Source organism: Equus asinus, chromosome 10 (genome assembly GCF_041296235.1).
Source record: "Equus asinus isolate D_3611 breed Donkey chromosome 10, EquAss-T2T_v2, whole genome shotgun sequence".
Taxonomy (NCBI): domain Eukaryota; kingdom Metazoa; phylum Chordata; class Mammalia; order Perissodactyla; family Equidae; genus Equus; species Equus asinus.
This window is the reverse complement of record NC_091799.1, coordinates 96,972,036-96,998,379: the sequence shown is the minus strand read 5'-3', so window position 1 is coordinate 96,998,379 and position 26,344 is coordinate 96,972,036. Positions and strand designations below refer to the sequence as shown.

The following is a 26,344-nucleotide window of genomic DNA, read 5'->3' as shown; positions in this document are numbered from 1 at the left end:
CAGGGCTTTGAAAAAGCAGGCCAAAAGCTCAGTGATTCTGTGAGGTGCTTACTAGCTCAAGACCTCTAAAAAACTAGTGAGGAGTCCTTGGACTTGAATATTTCTGATCCTCACTCAGTCTCATCTCCAGGTACTTTAGAAAGTAATCTTCATTGCACTTACATAAGATAGCAAAGAACTACTTCCTACATTCAGAGGGTGAATTAAATGAGGTTAGATGATGTATCTGACTTCGTGCAGGAAGTCAGGAGGAGGGGCAGTAAAAGAAGTGTCCTGTAGTTTATATTTAACGTTATTTCTATAGATAGATTATAATGTAGTATATATTTATAGTATACATATTTAATGTATCATATATACTTAATGTCCTCTTTGTGTGTGTGAACATTTTATGTATATATATGTCAACTACTACATGTGGTTCCTGTACTGCTAGGGTTCGGACTTTAAAAGAACTCACAGACAACCACCAGAATTAAGAACACTTTTTCACCCTTAACCTTCAGCATCAACATTTCAACATCCCAAAGGGGAGAGAATAGTATAATGAATTTCCAGAAACCCAAGGTTCACTTCAATAATCTTGTTTCATCTGTATTCCTTTAAAAGCTTTAAAAAACCTCAGTACCTTTAACAGATCTAAAAATGAATAGTAATTCTTTAACGTAAAAAAGCCAATCAATGTTCAAATTACCCTGCTTGTCTCATAATTTGTTTTACTGGATATATACTGCAGTTGGTTGACATGTCTGATGTCTCTTTTAATCTGTACATTCTTCCTTCTCCTCCTTTTGTTTTATCCCCTTGTTTGTGAGGTGAGGAAACCAGATGTTCTCCTGTTGATTTCTCTCCATTTTACCTTCGCTGGTTGCATCCCTGGGTGGTCATTTAACATGTTCCCCTGCTCTTGTGTTTCCCATAAACTAGGATTGATTAGACTTAGATTTTGAAGGGAAGGAGGCAAACATCCTTGATGGGTGTTGTTGAGTAGTTCTATTGGGAGTTTTACTGGGGTAGCCTGCCTGTTTCTTTTTTATGATGTTAACCATTCATTGATGATCATTGCTTAGATGTGTTATTTTATTAGGGTTGCAAAATTGTGATATTCTAATTACATCCTTTCTTCTTTATTTATCAACTTGGATTTTCCATAAAGAAGAATGTCCCATCATCAGTTTCTTGGTTACCCTGAGAACACAGTTCATATAGGAAAAGCAGGGTAAATTTTTCAGACTAATAAAAAATGACTGTTAGTCATCTCAGACTAATAAAAAAAAACAATTGAGGTTTTTTTTGGTATCATTTTAAGCTCATGATTTTAAATATAGTTGAAGTATTTCAATTCATTGTACAGTTTTTTTTTTTTCTCTTATGAAGTTAAAATTTTCCCATCTTTGGCCAGTGGGAGGAGCCTCTTCAGATTGGTTCTTGAATCCGTGTACCATGGTAGTACCGCTTTTCTCTTTGCTGATGTCAAAGATGGTTCGGGCCCATCTCATCTGTTTCCTGCTCCATATCTGCAGTCAGCCGTCCTCTATAGAGCCCTGGTTCCTTTGTGTGGGGAATGGTGCAGGGTGCTGGGGAAGCTCGCTGTTACTGGGTGGGGGTCACTGTTTCTGTGCCTCTTCAGTGGACACATCTAGGAAATATGTGTGTATATATATGTTTTTTAATGAGAAAAGATGTCATGACTCCATACTAAAATTTCCAATTCAAATTTAGGATTACAGATATTTTATTTTTCTTTGACTTTATATTTGTATATCCTTTTCCTTATACTAAAAATCTTAGTTCCTACCCTCATCAACATAATTACTTATTTACGTTATAATACTGATGCTGTCACCACAGAATGACCACCAAATGTAATTTAATACTTTTGTTATTGTTTTCTTGTCCTAGGCAAATTCCAATACGGATGTACAGTCCTATTACTGTCAGTGTACATCATGTTTTAAAGTCACATGAAATAGTTCATCTCTGTGTAGATCAGGTTCTTACCAACTTGAAATTTAGGATCACTTGTTTTATTTTGCTTTACAATTTTAAAGTTTAAAAAACCACCTAATCTTGCTTCAATATTAAGTAAAACATGTATATCATTCTAGGGCAAAAAGTATAAAAAAGGTAAAGATAAAGTGTAGTCAAAGAAATCTAGCTTCTCTCTTTGCCTTCTCTACCCTCTACCTTCCCTCCCCCATGGGAAACTTTTTTTGTTTTTGTTTTCTCTGGTTTTTGGTTCATTTCTTAGACTTTTAAAATATGAGCACTCTCTCTATTCATCTGTCTACTCTCATTCCCCCCTCCCCTAGATAAACAGGAATGCAGTGTGCATCATTTTCTCTGCCTTGCTTGTTTCATTTTCACAGTATTCCAGAGAGTAGTATATAACAACATATATCTTTCCTTTTACAGTTGTCTATAACTCTACTGTGGTTATAGACCATAGTTTATTCAACCAGTTGCCTATGAATGGACATTTGGGTTGCTTTTTTGGAATAGCTTTTTTGGGGGCAAGGTACACATCCACCTTTGCAAGTGGAGGTATTGGCAGGAGTTTAGGATTTGATTGCCCAGAGGTTTGCTGTTAGTATTGTGACTACTGACCTAGTTCTTCTTGTTCCCGTTTTACAAAATTCCACATTTCCTGGAAAGGGAAGGGGGCACTCCCTTCTCTCTCAGGTGTTCTTGTTAGCACCTAGCACAGTCTGAGGCCTTAGGGGCTGGCCAAAAGGCCTTTTCAAGTGCTCTGCTGAGTCCTCTTAGAGTCTTCATTTGAAATGTTCCCAGAGTCGGTTCTGGTCCTCAGGACTAGGCAGCAGAGCAGCAGGCAAGCTGCTGGCCTTGGCTGCTCTTAGAGCTGGGCCCAGTGGACGCCCTTGTAACAGAGCTTTGTTAGTTGCTAGCAGACGTGCCTTTTCAGAGCTTTCCTTTGTAAGTCTGCTTTTCATGGTCAGCGAGTTAGACTGTACCTCAGGGGGGATGTAAAGAATCGTCTTCAATGTTCTAATCTGAAATTCAAACGAAGGCCATAGAGAAAATAATACAGTCGGGTCATTGAAATTTACATTGTACTTTGCAAAGTAAGTATGCCCTCCTTACAAGAGAAGTTTATTCTAATTGGGTGAAAGGTGAGTTCCTAATTCATTTAAAGAAAAAGAAGCAACTCTGAATCTAGCTGCTTCTGTGGTCAGTCTGGGTCTCACTGCTTAACACCCCAAGTTCCCTGGAGTTTGCCTTTTAGAAGAGGGAAGTGAGTGTCTCTGGGTTTAAGGAAATAAGTGCCACACAGATATTTATAGCTGTAATGTGGGACCTGTAAAACTCAGTTCATTTAGCATCTGTGTTTCTATAGGAATGTTCATCAGGCATTTCTGTTTTTAACTTCCTGATACCTGAGGGAAGGTATTTTTAATTAACTTTGGGTGGCATATAGAGGAAGAGTCCATTCGTTCAGCAGTTATGTATTGAGAACCTTTTCTGTGCTGGTCTCTTGCTAGGCATTGAGAGTACACACTGTTATCAGTCAGGGAACAGAGATGCCTGCCTCCACAGGGCATGCAGTCCAGCTGGGGAGACAGACAAACAACAGCAGGTGTGAGTTACATAGTTTACTAGAAGGGAGAGGTGTCTGAAGGAAGTAAATGGAGTATGGGGAGAGGCAGGGTAGAGAGGATGCAGTTTTTATAAGTTGTGAACAAAAACTTTACTTTCTGCTTCGTTTTTACTAACACAGCACTTGGATAGGTGGACACTCCTGAATGAGCTGTTGGTGTTGATTACAGACATGTAGGGGTCCTACGTAGAATTCGTGCATAGATATCCTGTGACGTTGGGAGGTGCAGGAAATGGATTTCCTACCCTTTTCATTGTAGAAACTAAGGCACTGAGTTTCCATCTATAAAATGGGACTGACGTCTGTCCTGCCTGCCTCACCGTGAGGCCATGGGTGGACATCACACACACATGAGTATATCTAGTAGATGAAGCTTTTATGAGCTGCAGCAGTATTATTTTTATTAGTTTAAGAACAAGAACTTTGAACTTGTAACTTTTCTGCCTCATGACCCGGACAGTATTTCCACGTGGGTACCTCTGTGACATTGGCAGCCAAGCTAAGTCTTGGGGAATATGATCGAAACAGATGTTTGTGCAGTAGATTGTAAGCTCCTTGAGGCTCAGAGACTACATTCTTCTGAACTAATACTGCATTTCATCTTGTTCTGAGATTTTTTTTAACTTCACTGGGAGCGGTTAGCAGATGGGTGATTGGCACCTGCCTGTCACTGACTGTGACACACCACAGATTGGAAGATGCACCCCAATGCAGGGAGGTTAGCATATGAAAGCAAACTATTATTTAAATAGAGAATAGGCAATTTTTACTTCATAGGTGATTTTTTGTTGGTTTTTTTTTTTTTTTTAAAGATTTTATTTTTTTCCTTTTTCTCCCCAAAGCCCCCTGGTACATAGTTGTATATTCTTCGTTGTGGGTCCTTCTAGTTGTGGCATGTGGGACGCTGCCTCAGCGTGGTTTGTTGAGCAGTGCCATGTCCGCGCCCAGGATTCGAATCAACGAAACACTGGGCCGCCTGCAGCTGAGCGCGCGAACTTAACCACTTGGCCACGGGGCCAGCCCCTTCATAGGTGATTTTTGATGAAGTTTTAAAGCTATTCTAGTAAGCTTTCTGAAACTCTATTCTGGGAAAAGGAAAAAGATAAAGTGAAGTTTTTTTCCTTTAGATTAAAATTCAAGTTTAGGTTTAAATAGCTTTTTTTTCCTTCCTCCCAAAGTCCCCCAGTACATAGTTGTATATTCCAGTTGTAGGTCCTTCTAGTTGTGACATGTGGAATGCCGTCTCAGCATGGCCTGATGAGCGGTGCCATGTCCCCGCCCAGGATTCGAACCCCTGAAACCCTGGGCCGCAGAATCGGAGCGTGGGAACTTAACCACTCGGCCATGTGGCCAGCCCCTAAATAGCTTTTTTAAGGACATGAATGAGAGCCTGTGTGGTAGATGAGCTGGCCAGCAGGTCTCAGGGCTCCTCGTCAGTGCTGCCGGCTTGGGGAGAATCTCTGGTTGGGACTTGAAGCGGTGCTATGAGGCAGCGATAATTCCCCACGCCTGCGTGTGGTTCTCACTTCCGAAGTGAACAGCATGGCCACGTGCAGTGTGCACGCCTGTGGACTTCCCACGTGACTGTCTCTGATGGGCAGATTTTGGATTCTACTTTTCATACTCATGGTAGAGCAGGCCTTGCTCGCATTTTGAGATATGATGACCCCAGAGGGAGGAGAGTTGAATGTGGGTCAGTGACATTTAGTCTCCTTACTGAATCAAACATTAAGTTGCATTTAAATTCAGAATGGTGGTCTAGAAAAGTACTATTCTCTTTACTAAAAGTGGGGTGAATGTTTTAATCCAAATGTTATACAGTATTTTTAAAAACTCAAGTTTCTATGATATGTATTGATCTATAATAATTTTTCTTTTCTTTTTTTGAGGAAGATTAGCCCTGAGCTAACATTTGCTGCTAGTCCTCCTCTATTTTTGCTGAGAAAGATTGGCCCTGAGCCAACATCCATGCTCATCTTCCTCTACTTTGTATGTGGGACGCCTGCTGCCACAGCATGGCTTGATAAGCAGTGTGTAGGTCCATGCTTGGGATCCAAACTGGTGAGCCTCAGGCCACTGAAACAGAGCATGTGAACTTAATCGCTATGCTGCTGGGCTGGCCCTGATCTATATTTTTGATCAAGGAGATTGATTCTTTTTTGACAAGAATGAAAAAAAATGTTGACATTGTTACCTGTCTTATCTTGGGGGTAAGAGGTATTCCAAAAACTAGAGCCATTGATATTATCCTAAAAAATACTATTTGATATTTTAGAAGATTACTTTGTAAAGATGTTCTATTGATTATAACAGTACTGCTTCTCACTTTTTAATAGTATCTTTCATTCATAAAAAAGGCCTAGGAACCCATCATTTAGTTGTCCTGACATTTTTACTAGTTTAGAAAGAACTAAAGGCACTAGTTTAAGAAATTATATGAGTTCTTGTCGGGGCAAAGGACCCAGGTGTAACCATGCCAGCCTGGTTCCTTTGTCTTTACTTAAGCTCTTTGAGTCTTAGGATCTTGAGTTATGAAGCTGGAATGATAAAATCTCTCAACAGGGTCATTGTGACAATCAAATTAGAGTGTGTGCATAAAGCACTCGATACCGTGCCCGGCATCATTGGGAGCTGTGTTTTAGTGTGGTTCCCATTTAACACTTGAATTACTGGGTTTATAAATAGGTTAACACTTTTCTAGACTGCATGACTGAACGGTGCATGTAGATCGCTTTAAGTGTTCAGAATCAGAGTGAAGTTTCATTGTTGTTTAGAAAGAGTGTTAATCATCATCCTAGGAAATTGTAAAAACCTATATTGGTAAAATATGTTTTTAAAATACCAACATCTTCTGCTGAATACTTTTTTGGCTTTTCTAAAAGAGAGAATCTGGTTTTCTGCTGATGAGGTAAATAATTAAAATGAGAAAATAAGAGTTTCATAATGTGACTTGAATTTTGAGATCGTATCACTGTGCTTCTGAAGGAAGATGCCTGGAGTTGTAAAACCAAAGGGAGGGTACTCCTGGGAAGGGTACGTTCTTTCTCGGTTTTCTTTTCTGAAAACCCGGATAGAAGTCATAAAATAAACGTGACAGTTTCACTAGACGTGTTCAGTGATAGCAGCAGATTTTATTAGGACTGTATAGAGAAATATTTCTGCCTGTCTGTCAAAGGCCGGTCATCTGAGATTTGTACTTAATGTGTAATGTAATTTTCCTAAAGTCCTCAAGTTAATTTAGTTCTGCTTTAAAATTCTTGCGTGCTAATCTCTCTTTTGTTGTATGTATGTCTGTGTGAGAGATTGGTAAAGCTTGACTACTGGGGTCAGGTGCTGCCCTTGAGAGAGGAAGAAGCCCTAAACGCCAGGTTATAGAGAATTATCATCCGCAGAAAGGTTGAAGAACATTCCTGTCTTACCCTTTTCAAGACTTGAAACCCAGTTTGGGTGGTAGCAAAGAGAGAGCTTAGGAGGCAGGGGAGGGAGAGAGATGGGACATGAGGAGGAGAATGAGAGAGAGAGAGAGAGAGAGATCGGAGGAGCTGGTGGTCTAAGGTGAATGAAGGACACGTACATGAAAACGTTTTTTCTCTCCAAAACATGAAACCACAGAACGGAGGAAACTCACTGGGAGAAAAAGACAAGGCTTTCTGCGATATCTTCCGTGTGGCCTGTGAAGCTCAGACTTTCTCTTGAGAGTCCTGGGGGCAGGGAAACGGCCTGGCCTGTCTCCACCGAAACAAGGACACTTGCCTTTGATGGAGGCACAGCTCTGTGTGAGTGGATCGGTGACAGCACTGGACTTCCAGTGGCACGCAGAGACCTGTCTTCTCGTTTCTGTCTAAATATGTTCGTAATGCTTGTTTTTCAGGTGGCAGAGATAAGCGTGGAGGTCCCATTTTAACCTTTCCGGCCCGCAGCAATCATGATAGAATACGACAGGAGGATCTCAGGAGACTCATTTCCTATCTAGCCTGTATTCCTAGGTAAGTTCTTTGTGGTTTGGGCTTGTCACTGTTGTCACTATTCCAAGAGGCGCAGCCACACACACTCTAGAAAACAGCTACATAGGAGCCTGAATTCCAAGCAAAGGAGTATAAAATTAAAATTGTGATCTTTCTCCTTCTTTCCCTTTTGTGACCATCGTGTGTGTAGGGATGAGAGGGGACGTGTTTTGAGTGAAGGGCTTTAAGTAGTGACGGTGGGGTTGGGATGCCCACATGGCTGTGATGTTAGGATGTGGAGCCTGAGATAGAAATAAAGCAGAGTTGTCATTGGTGATTCTGATACCCAGATGTGGTGGACTGGAAGATCAGAAATGGAGTACTGTTTCTGATAAGTATATTTCTGTCTTCATGCTGAGCTTCAGTTCTTTAAAAGTGTTCTGGGGGCCGGCTGCATGGCCGAGTGGTTAAAGTTCCACACACTCCACTTTGGTGGCCCGGGTTTGTGGATTTGGATCCTGGGTGCAGACCTACTCCACTTGTCAGCCATGCTGTGGAGGCATCCCACATACAAAGCAGAGGAACACTGGCACAGATGTTAGCTCAGGGCTGACCTTCCTCAAGCAAAAAAAAAAAGAGAATTGTCAATGGATGTTAGCTCAGTGCGAATCTTTCTCACCGGAAGAAAAGTATTCTGTTGATTTGTAGCATGAAGTTTGTGGGACATTAAACCTTACCAGCTAATATGCTGGGATGTCAAGTTTGGGAACCCGCATTCAATCCGAGACCCCATTAATGATAGGGAGATTGTTAGTGTGGATGCTGTTGAATACCAAGGATAGGTAAAGCTTTATCTTCCAGAGAAAGTCCTAAAGTGAGGAAGAGTTAATAGGAATTGGCCTGTGTCTATACTTGAGGAATTTAGAATCTTTGTTTCTGCTCTAGAAATGTATTACTGAAGTTTTACTTACAGCACTGGCTGACAGCTGGTGGAGGAAATTTCTCCCCTGTATTAATATCTCCATTTAATTGTTCAGATTATTTTTTGGAAAATAGACTACTACTCAGATATAATCCAAGTATATAGCCATGGCTGGAATAAGAGATTGTTATGGTGGGGGTTGGAAGGGTGCTTCCCTGTGTGAAAAAGGTAATCTTCATTCCAGAAAGGCGTATGCTAAAGGAGGGCATAATTGACGTGGTAGAGTGAGGCGACATTTCCTAAGAGACTAAATTAGGACGTGTAAAAGAAAACTCGGTCATAATATAGGCTAGAGGAGACAGTAACCATGAGGAACATTTTATGCAGGAGAATAATAAAAGATGATCAATAGCAGCGTCTTGGATCCTAAAAGGTTGAGGTTAATGGAACAGAGCCACCACAGCACATAGTCTGTGACACTCCTGACCTATTTAGTTTGACACCAACCAGGGAAGACAGCTGTGCCCCTTGGTAACCCCTCCTTCTTGTGGCTGATGGAGTCAGCTTTTGGTGTTGATGGTCTGACCTTCTGAAGGAAGTTGGGTTTTGCTGTTAGGATATCCTTTTTGGGAAAACCATCACTTTGTATCATCAGTGACAAATTAATGGGCCCGTTACTTAAATATATGGAAAAAGTTTTCCCTTTCCTCTTGGTATTTTCTTGGATTGCTGAACTGTTGAAATCATGGCGTTGGAAAGAGTTTTAGAAGTTATTTACTGCTCACTGTCACTTATAGACAACAGTATAGTTGATAGCTACCATTTACTGAGTTCTTATTATGTGCCAGGTACTATGCCAATGGTGGAAAAAGAAATAGAGAAATGTAGGGGACAATATGAAAATAATAAATCCCTGCCAACCACAGTGATACTTATATAGTTTAATGAAAAACAAATTTTGTTTCATCCAGGTGATTTTTAAAAAACATTTACATAATTGGAATTCTGTATATGACTTCGGCAACTTGCTTTCTGGTTTTGAAATCTGTATTGATTATAAATATAAAAAAATTACTTTTCATTTCATTGATATTATCAAAAAATTCATTCAGGTATATTTTGAACCTGGATGACCCACTTAAAAAAAAACACAGAGCTTTGTCGTGGGAAATTGTGAGCATACACAAAACTAGAGAAAATCTGTGAAACAATCACCCATATACCCATCATCCAACTTCAGTGATGATCAAATTTTGCCAATCTTGTTTTTTTCTACTTTTCCCCTGGAGTATTTTATAACAAAACCCAAACATCCATCATGCATCTCATAAATACTTAAGTGTGTAGGGTGACCCTCCAACCACTGAATACAGTCACTTCATTTCATTGCCTAGATTTGCTTTTGTGTTCACAGTTCCAAGTGACAAGAAATGCCATTTTGCTCATCCTTGGTTAATGAGCAAATGAGAGGTGGGATTAACATGTAAATGATGCATTTGCCCAGTGATAACAGAGAAGGATTTCACAGTGGTCCAGACAGAGAGAGGTGGAACAAAATGGGTCCTCTCCAGATCGAGGTCTGAAAACTGGCTCAGAAAGAGCCACGCTGCCTCCAGTGAGGGCTTGACTGCTGAAGCACCGGCTTCAGCCAGACAGTGGGATTAGTAAACATTGTCAGCACATTCCTGCTGCGTGAAGTGTTTTGGACTCTTGGGCTTGCTGGTAGTTAACTTCTGAGTCTATTTGTTGTTACAGGTTCTGAGTGGCATAAACAGTCGTGGGGTCTGTGAGACTTCTGTCCCTGTCCGTTACTCCCAACGTGTTCTGCGATGTGATGGCAGCCTCTGGCTGTCCCTCAGCCAGACACTCACAGGGCCTCATGTCCCGGGTGTGGAGAGAGATGTGCCATCTGGGAAAGTATGGTGGCAGAGTCAAACTGACTGTGACTTTGCACGAGTTACTTAATTACTTTTACGGTTTTGTGATCTAATAATGTGGTAATTATCCGTTCTTTACTGGGAGTATTAAGTAGGATTACTTATGCCCATGCCCAGCACAATGCCTGGTGTTCAGCAGCTGCCTCAGAAGGGGTACTGTGATTTCCATCGTTCGTATTCACTCTTATACTTTCTTTCACTTGTTTTCCCGTTGACCTGTGTTCCAGAGTCGGATCATCTTGTCATTTTCTTCTGCATGGCCTCTAAATTGTCTGTGTGCCCTTTAAACATAGCCCTCAAGAGTTCAATATAAATGTGATCTGAGCTCCGTGAGGGGTTTGAGTATTATTATTTGGGTCACCTTCCCTTCCCCACCCCTTTTTAAAGAAACAATTGGAGTAATGGAATGATTTTCATAGAATTAATTTGCAGGGAAACTTTCCATTCAAGTAGAGTTTGTCTTGTAGAAACCTGCATTGAAAAAGGACCCTAGTTTTGTCTTAATTTTCTTTATCTTGCAGATAAAATGAGGCTCTTAGGTAAAGCTGATCAATAAGTCACACATTCCCGTGAGCCGTGAGCGGTGTCTTGAGGGTAGAGGAACGGGCTGGAGCCCTTGTCCTGCAGGCAGCTGTACATGTCCTTTAGCTGCTCAGGAAGAGAATCGGGTTTGAGGATGTTTGTAAGTCACTGCTTTCTTAGTAACAACTGGCTTTTAACTTGATGAAGACAGATGGATTGAAAGGATGTGCGCTCCCAGCCCAGTTCCTTTGCTGTTGTCGATACGGGGGAAGTTACCGGGGTCACAGTCTGATTGTGGAGGAGGGTGAGTAGTTAATCTTTGTGTAAACTGTGCAAGCTCAGGGCGTTTTGTGGTTGTGTCTTCTCCAACTTGTTCGTGTTGTTAAGCCTGGAGTTATTCAGGATTCCTTCTAAGCCTCTTTCAAGTGGAGGGGCTTTGTAGTTTTATGTACATACTGTGTAGGGCCACATGAGGAGAAAGACAGGCTGCCAGAGCATTTATCTCGATATGGTGAAGACTGATGCTTAGAGCGCAGTCTACCAAACAGCAACTAATTAAACAATGAAACCTACAGCTACGATTTTGCAGTCTCCTCTCTGTGGTGTGTAGCAGCAGAATAGGAGGCTCTGGAGCAGAGTGCCGCAGCTGGGCAGCTGCCCGCCTCCTCCGTGGGCTGGTCTAGCCCCCAGGACCTCTGGGGCCCTGAAGTTTCTACATTATGGAATCTCGCAGGATTGCAGACCCCATTAGAGCCTGAGGAGGGCCGGAACACTTAATTTCAGTGACTTGGGAGTTTTTTGGAGAGGTTTCTGGGAGCACCCTGGTTGCCTGTAGGGTGTGTGAAGGAGCACATGTTCCCTGGATTGTGGCCCAGGACCTGCTTGAGGAGTGTGTGAGCCAAATGTCAGCTCGTTTTAAGCTCATATTCATATAAGAGTAGTTATCAGAGGTTAATCACATCAGTCCTCCGCAGTCTTCTGCATTTGGATGATGAGCTAGGCTGCTGCGTCAGTCTCTTCTCTTTTTCTGGCTTTCCACACCGTGTTCCTAGGACTGGGAGCCGCCATCAGCTCAGGTACTAGCCCCACAGACTTTTTTGGAATATTTTTCAGACATGTCTCTTACACTGATGGAGTTGTCGTAGGAACTTTCCATCTGTGAAACTCGGAATGTCAGTTGCTCTGATGGTGTGAGTCAAGATAAGAGTGCTGTGTGTGCATGCGCGTGAGAGGGAGAGTGAAAAGGAGAGAGCTCATGCAAGAGAGAGCATGAAATTGGTTTCAGTGTTGACTTAAGGTTAAGTGAGACTATGGATTTTTAACCTGTATTTATGGACACTTTGATTCTTGTTTGTTCTTTACTGTAGGAATGCATTATATATATTTCCTGTGTACTCGGGTTGAGATTTAATAAAGTTAATAATTTCTGTTGCCTCATCAAAGACATTAAGAGAAACTGGCTCTTTTGTTGTTAAACAGCAAGAACGTGGAGGGAAAGAACATGAGGCCTCCTAGCACTGCCTTGATCTGTGCTGAGGGCCAGCAGTGTTACTGTCAGTGCCACCGGGTGAAAAAGGAAATAAAGTCTGAGTATTACTAAAATAGATTTATCCCACAGACTGCCAGAGGGGTGCCAAGGAGCCCCAGGGAGCAGTGGGCCACACTGGAGAACCTCTGAGATGGCTCAGGGGCCTCAGACAAGTTAAAGGGAAGAAAATGGGACATTCAAAAGCTCCTGCCATCGCTAGTGGGCGGTGGCGGTGGTTTCAGCGCCTGTGATCCCGGGAGTCCTGGGTGACAGCTGGTCACAGTTGGTCTGTGACTGCCCTCCCGGGCTCTGCACACGAGGGCGGGAGTCAGTCCCCGTGTACTGCTCACCCAGGGACGTTTGCTGTAATAGTAACTAGACAGCATGTGTGATCAGTTAATACACAAAAGGTGAGGCATGGGCAGGATGCTGATCATTTTTCTCCAGAAGGGAAGACAAGATGCAAAACCATAAATACAAAATAAAAACTTTAAAGGTTTGAAGTTGAACGCTGTTTTAAAACGTCATTGCTCCTCGATGCATGTGTAGTCAGAGTCTCTTCCTTTAAGGTACAAGGAGGGTGAGAAAGAGTTGAGTTCCATGGGTGAGACCTAAGCTCTTTTTCTAGTGGTTTCTGCATCCACCAGCCCCCTCTGCACAGGTACTGCCCGGCAGCGGGCGCAGTGGCTGGAGTATGGCGCCCCTTCCACTTCTCACCCTACAGGACGGGGCTCAACACACAGCGGGACGAAGGAAGTAGAGTCAGCCTCGCCCAGCAGGACTCTGACCAGAAAAAGGGGCAAGAGGGGCATGGTTTAAACCTGTTTTCTTTTTCCCTAGTGAAGAGGTCTGCAAGCGCGGATTCACAGTGATCGTGGACATGCGTGGTTCCAAGTGGGACTCCATCAAACCTCTGCTGAAGATCCTGCAGGAGTCCTTTCCCTGCTGCATCCACGTTGCGCTGATCATCAAGCCAGACAACTTTTGGCAGAAACAGAGGACTAATTTTGGCAGTTCTAAATTTGAATTTGAGGTAACTTCTCTGTGTAGGCAGACCAACTAAACCAATAGGTGTGGTTTATTAAAAGCTGGCGTTTTCCTCATCATTTTAGGCTGATTATAGTCTTAAAACCGCATATTAAACAGGAACTGCATGTCTTAGCACAGATGAAGCAGAATTAGTTACCGTGTAAAATAACACTGTTAGGTGGGTTTGTCGCATCACCCCAGTGGACTGTTTTGCTGGAGGGCTTAGGAGTCATTGCTCGTGCTTCGGGCCGATGGGGCTGCTGACATGGAGGGCACGTGCATTAGAAAGAAGCTGCTCCCTTTCCTTCGCTTGATAAAGTAGCTTTACCATCCAGCGCAAGCAGCTTTACGTGGCTTCAGATGCGTTGTCATTGCCTCAGCCTGGGAAATAAGGGAATGTTAGGGAGAAATGCCCAACTTCAGGAAAAAATATGAGGGAGACTGTTTTCATCTTGACCTCGGTAATGGAGAGAATGGTCTGTCATGTATTTCATGCACCAAGTCTCTCATTTATGAAAAGGGAGATGTTCCTTCAAAACCTTTGCTGAGTCCTGGATTCAATTAGCACATAAGGTTGCTGTCTTTCAGACAGTGTATAGAGCAAACTGCAGCCCCTTAACTTACTTTCCTTCCACTGTGGTCTCCTTTGGCTAACAAGGTTCTGACAAGGCTTTGATGCAGTTAGTTTAATGAGGTGATTATGGGAAGAAAGTATTCTGGCCAGCTTAAAACTTGATTCATGCCATATTCTGTAATAGCATTTGGATAGTTTAGGTAATAAATTATAATAATTTTTAGTTGAATAGATTGCTTCTTCTAGCAACTTTGCCCAAACATTAGGTTTTAGTCAATGTATTCATGTATTTTAAGGTTAAACAGCAAAAACAGTATTAAACATATCACACAATGTTAATTCTTAAGCTTTATGTTATGTGTTACACTTTTCAAAATGTTTTCATGTGTGTATTACTTGCATTTTTAAATCTCTTTCCATGGTGCTGATTTTCAATCTGAAATCTGAATTTAGTTTTAATTTGAATTTGAAACTCTAGAATTTTAGGTGAAAGGTGAAACCAGTAAGCCTTTATCTTCATACACAATAAGAAGTGATTTTGGAGGACTGTTTATTGGGTATTAGTTGTTTTCTTGCTGCAGAATTTAAAGTGTGTTGTATTTAATTATACGTGTTTTAAGCAGAAATAATAGTTTGGAAATGTAATGCATGCATGCTTTGCTAGTCTAAATTCAGTCTCTCCCCCTTGTCCGTTAAAGCTTCCTATGCCAGTTTTTCTGTCGAACTGGTCTCTACATTGTTACCAGCCTCTCTCTGTGAAGTGATTGCTCCATGGACATTAAAGTCCAGGCAAATGAGGCAGGACGGAACCTACAGTCACATCACAGGCAAGAGTGCTGCATTAGGAGCAGCCTCTCTTTCCAGCTCTGCTGCCTTTTGCTGTTCTGATGCCAAACAGCACAGAGATGCAATTCCAGGATTCTCTAAGGCAGGAGCTCACAGAGGTGGAGTTAACCAGCCTTTCGGTGTTTTATCTTGGTTCTAGGTCACAAATCTTTTTCCTTTACCATTGTCTTTGCATTTAATCACCGCTCCCCCTGACCCCATTTGCCTAGAGGCATAATATGAGTATTAACCCTGGGTCTCATTCTGATAGGGTGAAGTTAAGATTTCTTCCTCGGGTTGTAATTGACTAAAACTTTGTCACCCTTAGATCAGAATGTAGAAGAGACTATGTGTAACACTTGTACTGCTCAGAATCGCTGCAGGTTATTGCAATGAATGAAACATTCCCTCTGTCTTTAGCTTTGTGAAAAGAGCTTTTGCCAGCTTTCTTGTTGTAACCCTTTTCTATTTCCTAAATTTCAGAAAAGTCATTCATATCCTAAAGTACCTAAGATAGTGGATTAATTTCCAAATTCTTGGAAGGAAATGTGATTTCCTTAGCTCTGATGAAATACATAGGTATTGCAACTAACATATGTGTGTTGCTTTAATGGATTTATCTTTCACTGACTATACTAATGCTTCTTTCATCTACATTTATTTTTATGGGGCCAGAACAAGGTATGTTATGTTTTCTATAAATAGATTACTTGCTTTAAGTTTGAAAATCTGTAATTAAGCATTGCAAACTGCATTATGATAAGACCGTATAAAATGGTTTCATCTTCTCATACGTGATTCTTTTTCCCCTTAAGACAAACATGGTCTCTTTAGAAGGCCTTACCAAAGTAGTTGATCCTTCTCAGCTAACCCCTGAGTTTGATGGCTGCCTGGAATACAACCATGAAGAATGGATTGAAATCAGAGTTGCTTTTGAAGACTACATTAGCAATGCAACCCACATGCTCTCTCGGCTGGAGGAACTTCAGGACATCCTAGCTAAGAAGGAGTTGCCTCAGGATTTGGAGGGGGCTCGGAATATGATTGAGGAACACTCCCAGCTGAAGAAGAAGGTGATTAAGGCCCCCATAGAAGACCTGGATTTAGAGGGACAGAAGCTACTTCAGAGGATTCAGAGCAGTGACAGCTTTCCCAAAAAGAACTCGGGGTCAGGCAATGCGGACCTGCAGAGCCTCTTACCGAAGGTGTCCGCCATGTTGGACAGGCTGCACTCAACGCGGCAGCATCTGCATCAGATGTGGCATGTGAGGAAACTGAAGCTGGACCAGTGCTTTCAGCTGAGGCTGTTTGAACAGGATGCTGAGAAGGTAAAAGATGAGGGAGAGGGATGCTAACATGAGACATGGAGGGAGGCTTCCTGGGTCATTGGGTCCCAGCCGCCAAGGCTGCTTTGGTCAGGAGAAAGGGCTAGGGAAGCATCAGCTCCTCTCATGGCAGTTGCTAGTGACCAGCAAGTGTCAGTTCAGAGATTTCTCCTAAACTTGTTTTCTACTTTTGCTCATTGTGCAATGCAGTGCTGTTTTAGAAACTTTGAGTTATTGATTATTGATAGTTTGGTTTAGAATGCCTGTAAGATAGGTGAGAATGGTATCTTCAGTTAAAAGAGTAAAAATTTTATAGGATTATGTTATTGAGAGCGATAATTATGGATGTATTTTGCTAATAACTGCTCTTCCGCAACAAAGCCAGTGACAGAACACTATTCAGGTCTACTACTGAGCATGTTTTTAAAATAAAAGGTGAATAATGCATTAAAAGTAAGAGCTTCTTGGAAATACAGGCAATAATTACTTGTGGTCTTGTGTTTTATTCTTGTACTCCAGACAAACCAGCTGGTCAAAGTGAATTCTTGTCAGTTACTCGCTATCTCAGTCTTAGTGATGTGAAAACAGGACACTTATTTATAGGAATGTGTTGCAAGCCATGAACGTGGGTGAATTGATCACTCTTAATTTGAGCCATTCAAGTTTTTTCATGGACAGGAGAATATTTTATAAAGTAAAAAAACTACATTAGTAATTTTTGATGTAAAGGACCTTTCAAAAGGTGACAATCCAGTACTATTATTTGGTAAACTTTTAACATGTCTGTCAATGTGCTTATATTTTAGTAGTGCCTTTTCAAAGACACTAGAAAATCTTCCTTCCACTTACTGGAAAAACAGCTGACTGTCTCTGGGATTCTGGTTCAGGTCATGGTAGCGTTGCTAACTGATAGCCATTTCTTTTTCTGTAAATGTTTTCCTTGCGAACAACATAATTGACATCCTTTTCTAGGTAGCATCTGTATTGAACCTTAAGAGAGATGTCCTTGTTAAATTTTTCCTAATCTTGTTTTATTTTTATGTTAAACTTTATTGTTTGCATTTGCATAGGTTTTGGTTTTTTTTACTTCTTGCACTGAAGATCATAATCTTTTATTATGTCTCTGGATTGTCAGAAATCTGTGGGCAAAGCAAAACTTGTTCAGAGACCTGTAAATCCCTAATTTCACCTAATGGGTCTTTAATTGAAGAGCAGAGTGGCCAATTAGGCAGTTCAGTATAGCAAGGAGGCTGGGTTGAGAGTCAGAAGATTGGAGTTTTAATTAGTCTGGGGGATTTGAATACCTCTTATCTGCTCCTTACTTCCTTCTCTATCAGAGGAACTCTATAGATAAGATTTTCTTGTAGATCCTGCAAGTTGAGAACTGCTGACTTCTGAGAAGTCTGGAATCTTCTGGGCCCTAAAGCCTGAGAAGTTGTCAGAGGAAGGGCGCTACCCTTTCTTGGTTTGGCCTCATTCCTGGGCCGTGTCCGTCATTTCTCTTTCTAGAGTGATTCCACATTGTCTTTTTCGTTCCGGTAGATGTTTGACTGGATCACACACAACAAGGGCCTGTTTCTGAACAGCTACACTGAGATTGGGACCAGCCATCCTCACGCAATGGAGCTTCAGACACAGCACAACCACTTTGCCATGAACTGTATGGTAAGATACCTTCGGAATCGGTGTATCCTGTGTGTGAAAGCATTTTAGCAAATGGGCGGTATTTATACAGATCATGTCTCAGCATACTGCCGGGGGGGTCTGGGGGGCCTTCAGAGTTACTGATTAGATGGTAGCAGCTGATCTCCAGGTGTGGGAAGTTCTTGGTGTTTTCAGTGTCTAAGTAGCTTGTTTTAAGTTTTAAACAAACAAAAACAAAATCAAGCAAACAAACCAGTGAAACTTGAATCAATTACTTGGCCAGTCCAACATGGATGATTTTTGACACTGGTTCCTGTGCTGCACTCCAAGGAGCCTGCAGGAGCTCCAGAAAAGCGGCTCAGAGGCCAGCTGAGTCTCCTGAGCAGACCTGCTGTCAGTTTGCTGGCCGCCCTTCACGACGAGGGAGTAAGTCAGCCTGCTGCTTTCCTCAAGGGCGTCCTCCAGCTCTCCTAAAATGGGAGATTTCCTTCCAAGCTGAACTGAAGGGCTCGGATCTGGATATCAGCCTTGCCTGGAACCCTGGCTCTCCTCTAGGGCAATGCTTTTGATGCCCTTGGCCTGTTGTGACCAGACAGAGGTCTACATTGCAGGAGAAAAACCCAACCAACAATGAATTTTAAATATCACTTTTGTTACATTTTTGGAGTTAATATAACTGAAGTAAAACTATATCTTGTTCTACAGGATATATGGTTACTTCTGTAGATAGTTAAGCTTCTAGAAATTTCCTCTTCAGGGGCAAGGAGTTTTGGTTTGGACTTTGAGCCAGCCTTATGAGAATTAAATACTCCTAGGCCTTATAACGTTTGTTACAGAGCATTGGAGCAATGTGAAGACAGGGCCTTTGTTTGAATCAATTTAGTAAGATGCCATTTAATTAAAGTTTAGTCAGCTAACTGCTCTAATTTATGTAGTTTCAAAGATAAGATTTAGCAATAAAATTTTTGTAATAGACACCATCAAGAAAGTTTGTTCCCTGTTCTAGAGTTTGAGGTAAGAGGATTTCTGGGTGAAATGATCAAACCTGGGCATGGATAAGGAGAGCCAAAATGTTAACCTTTGGGGGACGTTTCTTGGAAGAATTTCTTCCTAAAACATTCCTATCAATTTTTCAAAATATTCTGAAACTTCCAACTAATGATGAAAGGCATGTTCAGTCCAGTTTGTTACATACTTTAAAAACTAGAAATATTAAAATATATTTTAGAAAAACTAGACATGAACAGAAAATATACCCTCCCTCCCCCAGCATTAATAGTGACAGATTTAGAAATCAGCAGACTGGGAAGCATGGTGTGGAAGACAGGAGTGTGGGTTGTGAAAGCAGAGGTTTCTAATTCTGACTCTTCTCTTTACCATGTGACCTTGAGCAGTCTATTTAATCTCTTTAAGCCTTGGTTTCCTAATCTATAAAGTGGGGATAATCTTTACCTTTCACAGTCTTACATTATTTTATTTACTCCATATAAGTAAAACACTATAGTGTTGAACATACAGGAAATACTTGATAAATGGCAATTATTGTCAGTGATGTTATCAGTCTAATTAAAATACTGTTAAAATAAGTAAGAAAAAAGTATGAGTGATGTCTTTTTTAGGTATAAGTGTATTTTCTAATTTTCTACAATACACTATTATTACTTTTCTAAGTTAAAATTTTAGTTAAAAAAGAATGTGGTAGCCCTGTGCCATGCTGGGTGATAACTGTTGGGAGAGCTTTATAGGTGTATCCCAACCCTTGTTCTCAGTACCTCCACAAATCCTTAGTATTTGTCTAGGACATTTATGTATGCAGAATAAGGGCCTATTGACCTTCAGCCCTTTCTTTTGCTATCTACAGTGTTTTAAACACTTTTTCACAAAGAAAATGAAAATACTGAATATCAACGTGCAAAGCTGACAATCTTCAAAGAAATCATTTTAAAGGATACCAACAATGATGCTCATTCTACTATCACAAGTATTTTTTTTTCTCCCCACATCCCCCCAGTACATAGTTGTATATTTCAGTTGTGGGTCCTTCTAGTTGTGGCATGTGGGACACCGCCTCAACACAGCCTGATGAGCAGTGCCATGTCTGTGCCCAGGATCTGAACCCTGGGCTGCCGAAGTGGAGTGTGTGAACTTAATGGGCTACCGGGCTTGCCCCCCAACTTTTTTTTTTCCTACAAATGTTTTTAAAAGCTATGATGATAAGAGTCTAGGCGTAGGTAGCTTTAATGTAGGGACTTACTCTATTTGTGTGCAGGTTGCTTGTTTAGGCTGTGCCACCATGTTCCTTTGTGCCAGAAATGATGGAGATATGGAAAAGGTCTAACACGTGGACCAGTGCCCATGTGTAGGATACAGTCTGTTTGAGGCTATAAAAGTAATGTAGGACACTGTAAGAGAATCTAGGTGGGAATGAAACCCTCAGTGGTTCCCACAATAGAGCCATCTGAATAGACAGCTCGTCTCTGGATCCTAACAGAGGGCATCTGCTTATGCTCTTCCTAACAGTCCTTTTGGGTGGATTTTCCTCTTTTAGGATACAGAGGAAGCCAAAATTAGTGAAACTAGTCACCTGTCACTAAAGAGAGAGAACGCATATGAGAAGGGAAGGCATGGCTTTTAAAGGACACTAGTTAGAGCATGAATGCCTCAGGAGCCCGCTGATCACGGCCTTGACAGGCTGTCACAGCCTCACCCAGTGCCCTGTCTCCCTGCCGCTTTAGACACCCAGACATCTGTTAGCTGATTCTGGCCTGCAGATGCAGCCCAGAAGAGTAACTCAGGCTGGAGTCTGTGGCTCTCTAATCCCAGGTAAGGGTAACTCCACCTTGTTTAGGCTGGGGTCAGAAATGGAGGAAAAGAACGAGTGAAAGAAGGTATAAAGAAAGAATGGACAGGGGCCGGCTCAGTGGCGCAGCGGTTAAGTTTGTACGCTCCGCTTCAGCAGCCCGGGGTTCACCAGTTCAGATCCAGGCGTAGTGCTACGCACCGCTTATCAAGCCACGCTGGGGCAGGCGTCCCACATGTAGAGTAGAGGAAGATGGGATGGATGTTAGCTCAGGGCCAACCTTGCTTAGCAAAAAGAGGAGGATTGGCGGCGGAAGTTAGCTTAGGGCTAATCTTCCTCAAAAACACAACAAAAAAAAGAATGGATAAGTACATTCTTTTTTTTTTGTTTTTTAAAGATTGCCGCCTGAGCTAACAGCTGTTGCCAATCTTTTTTTTTCCTACTTTTTTCTCCCCGAATCCCCCAAGTTTATAGTTGTATATTTCAGTTGTGGGTCCTCCTAGTTTGTGGCACGTGGGACGCCGCCTCAACGTGGCCTGATGAGTGGTGCCATGTCTGCGCCCAGGATCCAAACTAGTGAAACCCTGGGCCGCCAAAGTGGAGTGCACGAACTTAATCACTCGGCCACGGGGCCGGCCCCAGTACGTTCTTCAGGACGCTTACTTGGGTGAGCTGCGGACTAGGTGACAGCGAGGAGGTTGTCGCAGAGTTCGGGGTGCGAGGCAGTAGGAGATTGGCCCAAGGACCATGGTGGAAGGGAGAGAAGGAAGGAAAAATGTAGAGGAGTTTGGACACGTTGGGTAATTAGATTGAGGGGCAAAATTGGGAGGAGCCGAAGATGTGTCTACAATTTTGGGGGACCCATTGAGAGGAGCAGTCTTGTGATGCATCACAAAAATAATAAACACATGAAGGACAGCAGCCTGGGATTGTTGAAGGTGTGCATTCCCCACCCCTGCCTTTGCTGTCATGGGAACCTTAAAGAAGATCGAAGGTGCACAGTGAAATACCATAGCAAGAACTTTTTTCACAAAAAAAGTAGGGTTTTTTTTTAAGCCTCACATCCTTATTTTTGCAGCAAACTGGTGGACTCAACAGAGTAGAAAAGCTTGATTTAAAATTTGAACACAGCATTGTTGTATTTCCACCCCAATTCATATTCCTTGGAGAAAGTAGATTCATTTACATAAGATTTTCTGTTGGCACCAGAAAGATGACTTGGGCTTATGTAGAAAGGAGAGCTTGTTTTCACACAAATAGCCTTTGGTTGCTAAGTATGTACTCTGTAGTTTCTGGGTTCTAGTTAAGAACTGAGACGTTGGGTTCCTTCAGTTCTGGGTGACTGCTTGTCAGCGAGCTCGCCATCTGGACCCTTGTCAGGATTTGAAGCCAAGAAGTGAGTGATAGTACATTTGTGTGCACCCACTTGTGTATTTGCTTGCTTTGTGCCTAACAATATGCCTTTCAGCTAGTTGATTTGTAATTTTTCAGTTTTAAAAATAGATGAGAGTTTATGGAAATCCAGATAGCAATATTATCCTCTTATGTATCAGGTGATTCTGCTGTTAAGAATGTGATAACTGTTGAGTTAGTCGGCTGTGCTTCAGAAAGTGCTGTCTAGGTTTCTCAGTCCTTAGTGAGCCCGCTCTTTCTGCCCCTTCCGCAGAACGTGTATGTCAACATCAACCGCATCATGTCAGTGGCCAATCGCCTGGTTGAGTCTGGCCATTACGCCTCTCAGCAGATTAAGCAGATTGCGAATCAGCTGGAGCAGGAGTGGAAGGCGTTTGCGGCAGCCCTGGATGAGCGGAGCACCTTGCTGGACATGTCCTCCATTTTCCACCAGAAGGCTGAGAAGGTCAGTGCCTGGGGCACCCAGCCCATGAGGTGGTGACCAGAACGCTTCCTCCTCTAATGTCCTCTCTACCTGTGGCCAAGTCCTTGGGGACTTTCATGTGGCACTTAGTGTGCTTAAGAACATGACCTCTGAAGTCAGTCAGCTGTGAGTTAAAACCCAGCTCTCTTACTCCTTTTTTAGGCAATTTATTTCACCTCTGTGTTCCTTAGTTTTCTCGTTTGTAAGGTGGAAATAAAAGTATCTACACGGGAGGAGTGTGTTATTGTATAAATGAGACAGTTCGCTAGGGGCCTTGCGTGGTGCCTGGTACACAGGAAGTGCTAATAAGTGGTGGCTGCTGTTCTTTCTCCCCTCTTCTCCCTCCTCCGCCCCCTCTCTCTCCTCATTATTATCACTTTAATGTTCCAGTTAGGATGCTTTGGCAGCAAGTAAAAGGATGCCTGATTATCAGGTTTAAACCATCAGGGGTTTGCTCTCTCACAAAACAAGAAGTTGCAAAGTGAAGGGATTCTAGCCATACAGTGATGTCAGGGCTGGGGTCTGCTCCTTAGCTTGGCTGGCCCTCTCCTCATGGTCGCAGATGTATGTCCCAGCTCCCAGCACCAGCCCCTCGACCATAGTGTCCCGTGTAGGCAGGGATGGCGGTGTCTCTGCCTGTTACTTTCATCAGGGAAACGTTATCTTCAGAAGGTCTCTCCACCCCAGCATGCTTCCCTTCGGTTCCCGTTGGCCAGGAGTGGGGTGCATGCCCATACCCTGGCTGCAGAGGAGACTGGGAAGGCGCGGGTCCAGCCTCTTAGCTTACACAGTGGTAAGCAGGCTCTGCCAGCAAGGGCTGGGGTGGAAAAGTGGCTTTTGGGTAGGCAGCTGACAGTGTCTTTCACAGTTACTAAGTTATTTCTATGGATCCTGCCTTCACAATGGCTTCGTTTGCTGAGTGCTGGTGGAAATACCTTCTTTAGGAGGTAATCTGTAACGTATGCCATTACACTCCCCACACCTCCGCAGTCCGCACCTCAGGCAGACTTGCTTAAAAAAACACTCTGAGTGTGGCAGAAGGAGAGGGATTAGCTCGTGACTCAAACGTTGGGAGTAGAAGGTGTGCTGGGCAGTGAAATACATTTTCAAGACGTGGTGAAAAAGCACAGGAACTTTTAGCCATGGGGCGAGTGGTTGCCTTATTTTAAAGGAGAATTGTTGATAAAGCTTTCTCAGGGATAATTTTTTTGGGGAAAAAACTATAGTCATAAGGATTTGCACTGATGCTTCTAAGAAGGAAATATTATCTCTTTAATCTAGAAACAGTGTCTGTTGAGGAGTGAAGTCAGTAAAGGTAAGATGGAGGCCCCAGCTTGCCTGGGATTTCGGCAAGGCAGCTAGAATGTTGCACAAGACACTAATTAGTAGTGATCTCAACTCCAGAAACCTTTAAAGTATGAAGCAAGAGAGGAAACGGAGTGAAATATAAAGAGAAAAAAAATCTTAATAGCCTCATGTAAAAGCTGTGAGCAGGGACTTCCAGGTTTCAGTAGGAAGGTTTTTCTGCTTACTGACCTCATGCATTTAACTAGTTTTGTGATAAAGGATAAATTAAAACTCACACAGAAAAACAGTTTTTTTTTAAAGTAACACGAACCCTCTTTGGCATAAAACAGCACTGTCTCCAGGACTCTGTGGCTACCTCTGGTCCCCATGATTGTCCAGGGTGGTGATGTGTTGTTCACTGGACATTTTTGTGAGTGGGAAGAGGAGCTGTGTGGTGCCTGCACATGTGCCAGCTGGAAGGGTAACGTAGTGTAGGCTGCAGCAACCCCGTTGAGCTCAGAGTGTGTAAATTGGTAGTGGGCCCCCAGAAAAGTACATCAGTATGATATGAATAAATTTGAAACAAGACGAGCTACTTGGGTGAATGACAGATAATCTGAAGCATAATAACACGTAGGGAAAAATCTCTTTCATAAGCATGGTGGGATTTAGAATTGTAAATAAACCCATAAGATTAATTGCCACTCTGATGTGCCTGAAAATAATCTAGAAATGTGGATGCCATGGGGCATTCTTTCCCCACAATTTTTTTATTATCAAAAATTTCAAACTTGCAGCAAAGTTGAAAGAGCCTGGGGTGTTTTTATTTGGATAAAATGAATGGGTGTAATTTCTGGATTTGAAGGGAACTAAACTAGATGAATACATTATTGAACAGAATTTTGAGGGATCTTGCGTAAACAATAACAATGCTTGAAGTCTCCATGTGTATCAAGTGGCCAGAGAAGAAGCCAAATACAAGCTTAGGGACAGAGTTGCCTGGTGAAGCGGGGGCCTGGCATCTCTGATGGACCTTGACTGAGGTAATGAGGCCTGCACCCAGGCAACTGAAATGTGCGGAGGGGATATTGGGATGTCTCCAGAAAGCGTTTCCTTACCCTCAAGTAAAAATGTATTCTGTATCTTCCCCTTCACTGATCAAAGTAAGATCCTTGAAATTCTAATGCATAGAACACCACTCCTATTAAAGTAGTTTTCTTCTTCCCAGCAATCACAGGAACAGGTCAACTTTGTTTTCTCTTTCTAGAAGCTTTGCCTTCCGGTTGTGCTTCAGCTGTTTCATAAGCTCACTAGGAAAAGGACCAGAAACTTGGACATCATAAGTTAGGTTTCCATTATAGCCACCTCTTTGAACCCCATACAGAATTTTCGTTAAGAATTTAAATCTGATTAAGGGGATGTAGAGCTCAAATGTGAGCCAGTGGTCAATGGTCTTACCAAAGGAAGTGGCCTTCCCCATAAGGATGACAGCTCCCAGCTAGGGAGTTGTGTGCGCCAAGCTGCCCGGCCTCACTCCTCTGTCTCTGTGGGGGTTCTTGTGTTCGTATTTGCTTGTGGTTTTATAAACATAAATCTTAAGGTTAAAACTAGATGAGAATGACACTTGATAGACTATATGTCTTCCAAAGATGTCTTGTCCATCCATTCCCTCTCATGTTCTCTTCTCCAGTGAAGGCGTGTATGGTATCAGAGGATCAGTTTGCAAGTATGGAGACATGACCACTGTGTTAGCCATTCACCAGTGGACGTGATTTAGGGTCATGTGGTGTATCCACTGGACAGGCTCTTTATATTAGGAAGCTTTGATAGCAAATGTTATTAGAATTACATTTTTATAAAACAAAGAATCAGAGTAACTTGATTTTACTATACCTTAGAATCTCCAATTTTTCTGTTAGAAAAAAATGATCTAGAGCTGTGCTGTCCAATATGGTAGCCAGTCACCACATGTGGTTATTGAAATTCCTTGAAGTTAAATAAAATGTATTAATAAAATATTGTAATTTTCACATTCTTAGTCACAGTATCCACATTTTAGATGCTCAGTAGCACTCTGGGGCTAGTGGCTCCTCTGTTAGACAGTGCAGGTGCACATTTCCATCACTGCAGAAAGTTCTGTTTTTACCTTTAGAGCAAACCAGAAATCTGATCACCTTATTTTATCTATCACTTTAGGGGCCTCTGTAATTTGATAATAGCCAAAAAAGAAAGTAACAACCAGTGTTTGTATAGTTCTTTAAAACTTACGAAGCTCTTTAACACAAACTCTCATTTCGTCTTTCAGTCAGGCCAGTGAAGTAAAGAGGCTCATGGTGTTATTGTCCTGATATTCTGTTCGGACAGTGATTTGTCTGTGTTCCCAAAGCTGGGACTTTCATTGAGGTTCATGAAGGTCTTTTACTTCCTGACATAGTAGCACATTTCCACAAACAAAGCAATTACATTAATATTCTTATAAATTTAGAAGTAACATTTACCATAAACATGACTTATC

At 42.2% G+C, this 26,344-nt stretch overlaps 1 protein-coding gene across 6 annotated transcripts in view; it reads left to right on the top strand.

The window, feature by feature from the left end:
• Positions 1-26,344, top strand: part of TRIO (trio Rho guanine nucleotide exchange factor) — a 356,110-nt gene that overhangs the window by 120,657 nt on the left and 209,109 nt on the right. For all 6 annotated transcript variants that reach the window (XM_044779483.2, XM_070519854.1, XM_070519855.1 and 3 more), the window contains exons 3-7: positions 7,488-7,602; positions 13,310-13,502; positions 15,713-16,225; positions 17,765-17,887; positions 22,333-22,524. In XM_044779483.2, the coding sequence (XP_044635418.2) occupies positions 7,488-7,602; positions 13,310-13,502; positions 15,713-16,225; positions 17,765-17,887; positions 22,333-22,524 (1,136 nt within the window). The remainder of the gene's footprint in view (positions 1-7,487; positions 7,603-13,309; positions 13,503-15,712; positions 16,226-17,764; positions 17,888-22,332; positions 22,525-26,344) is intronic.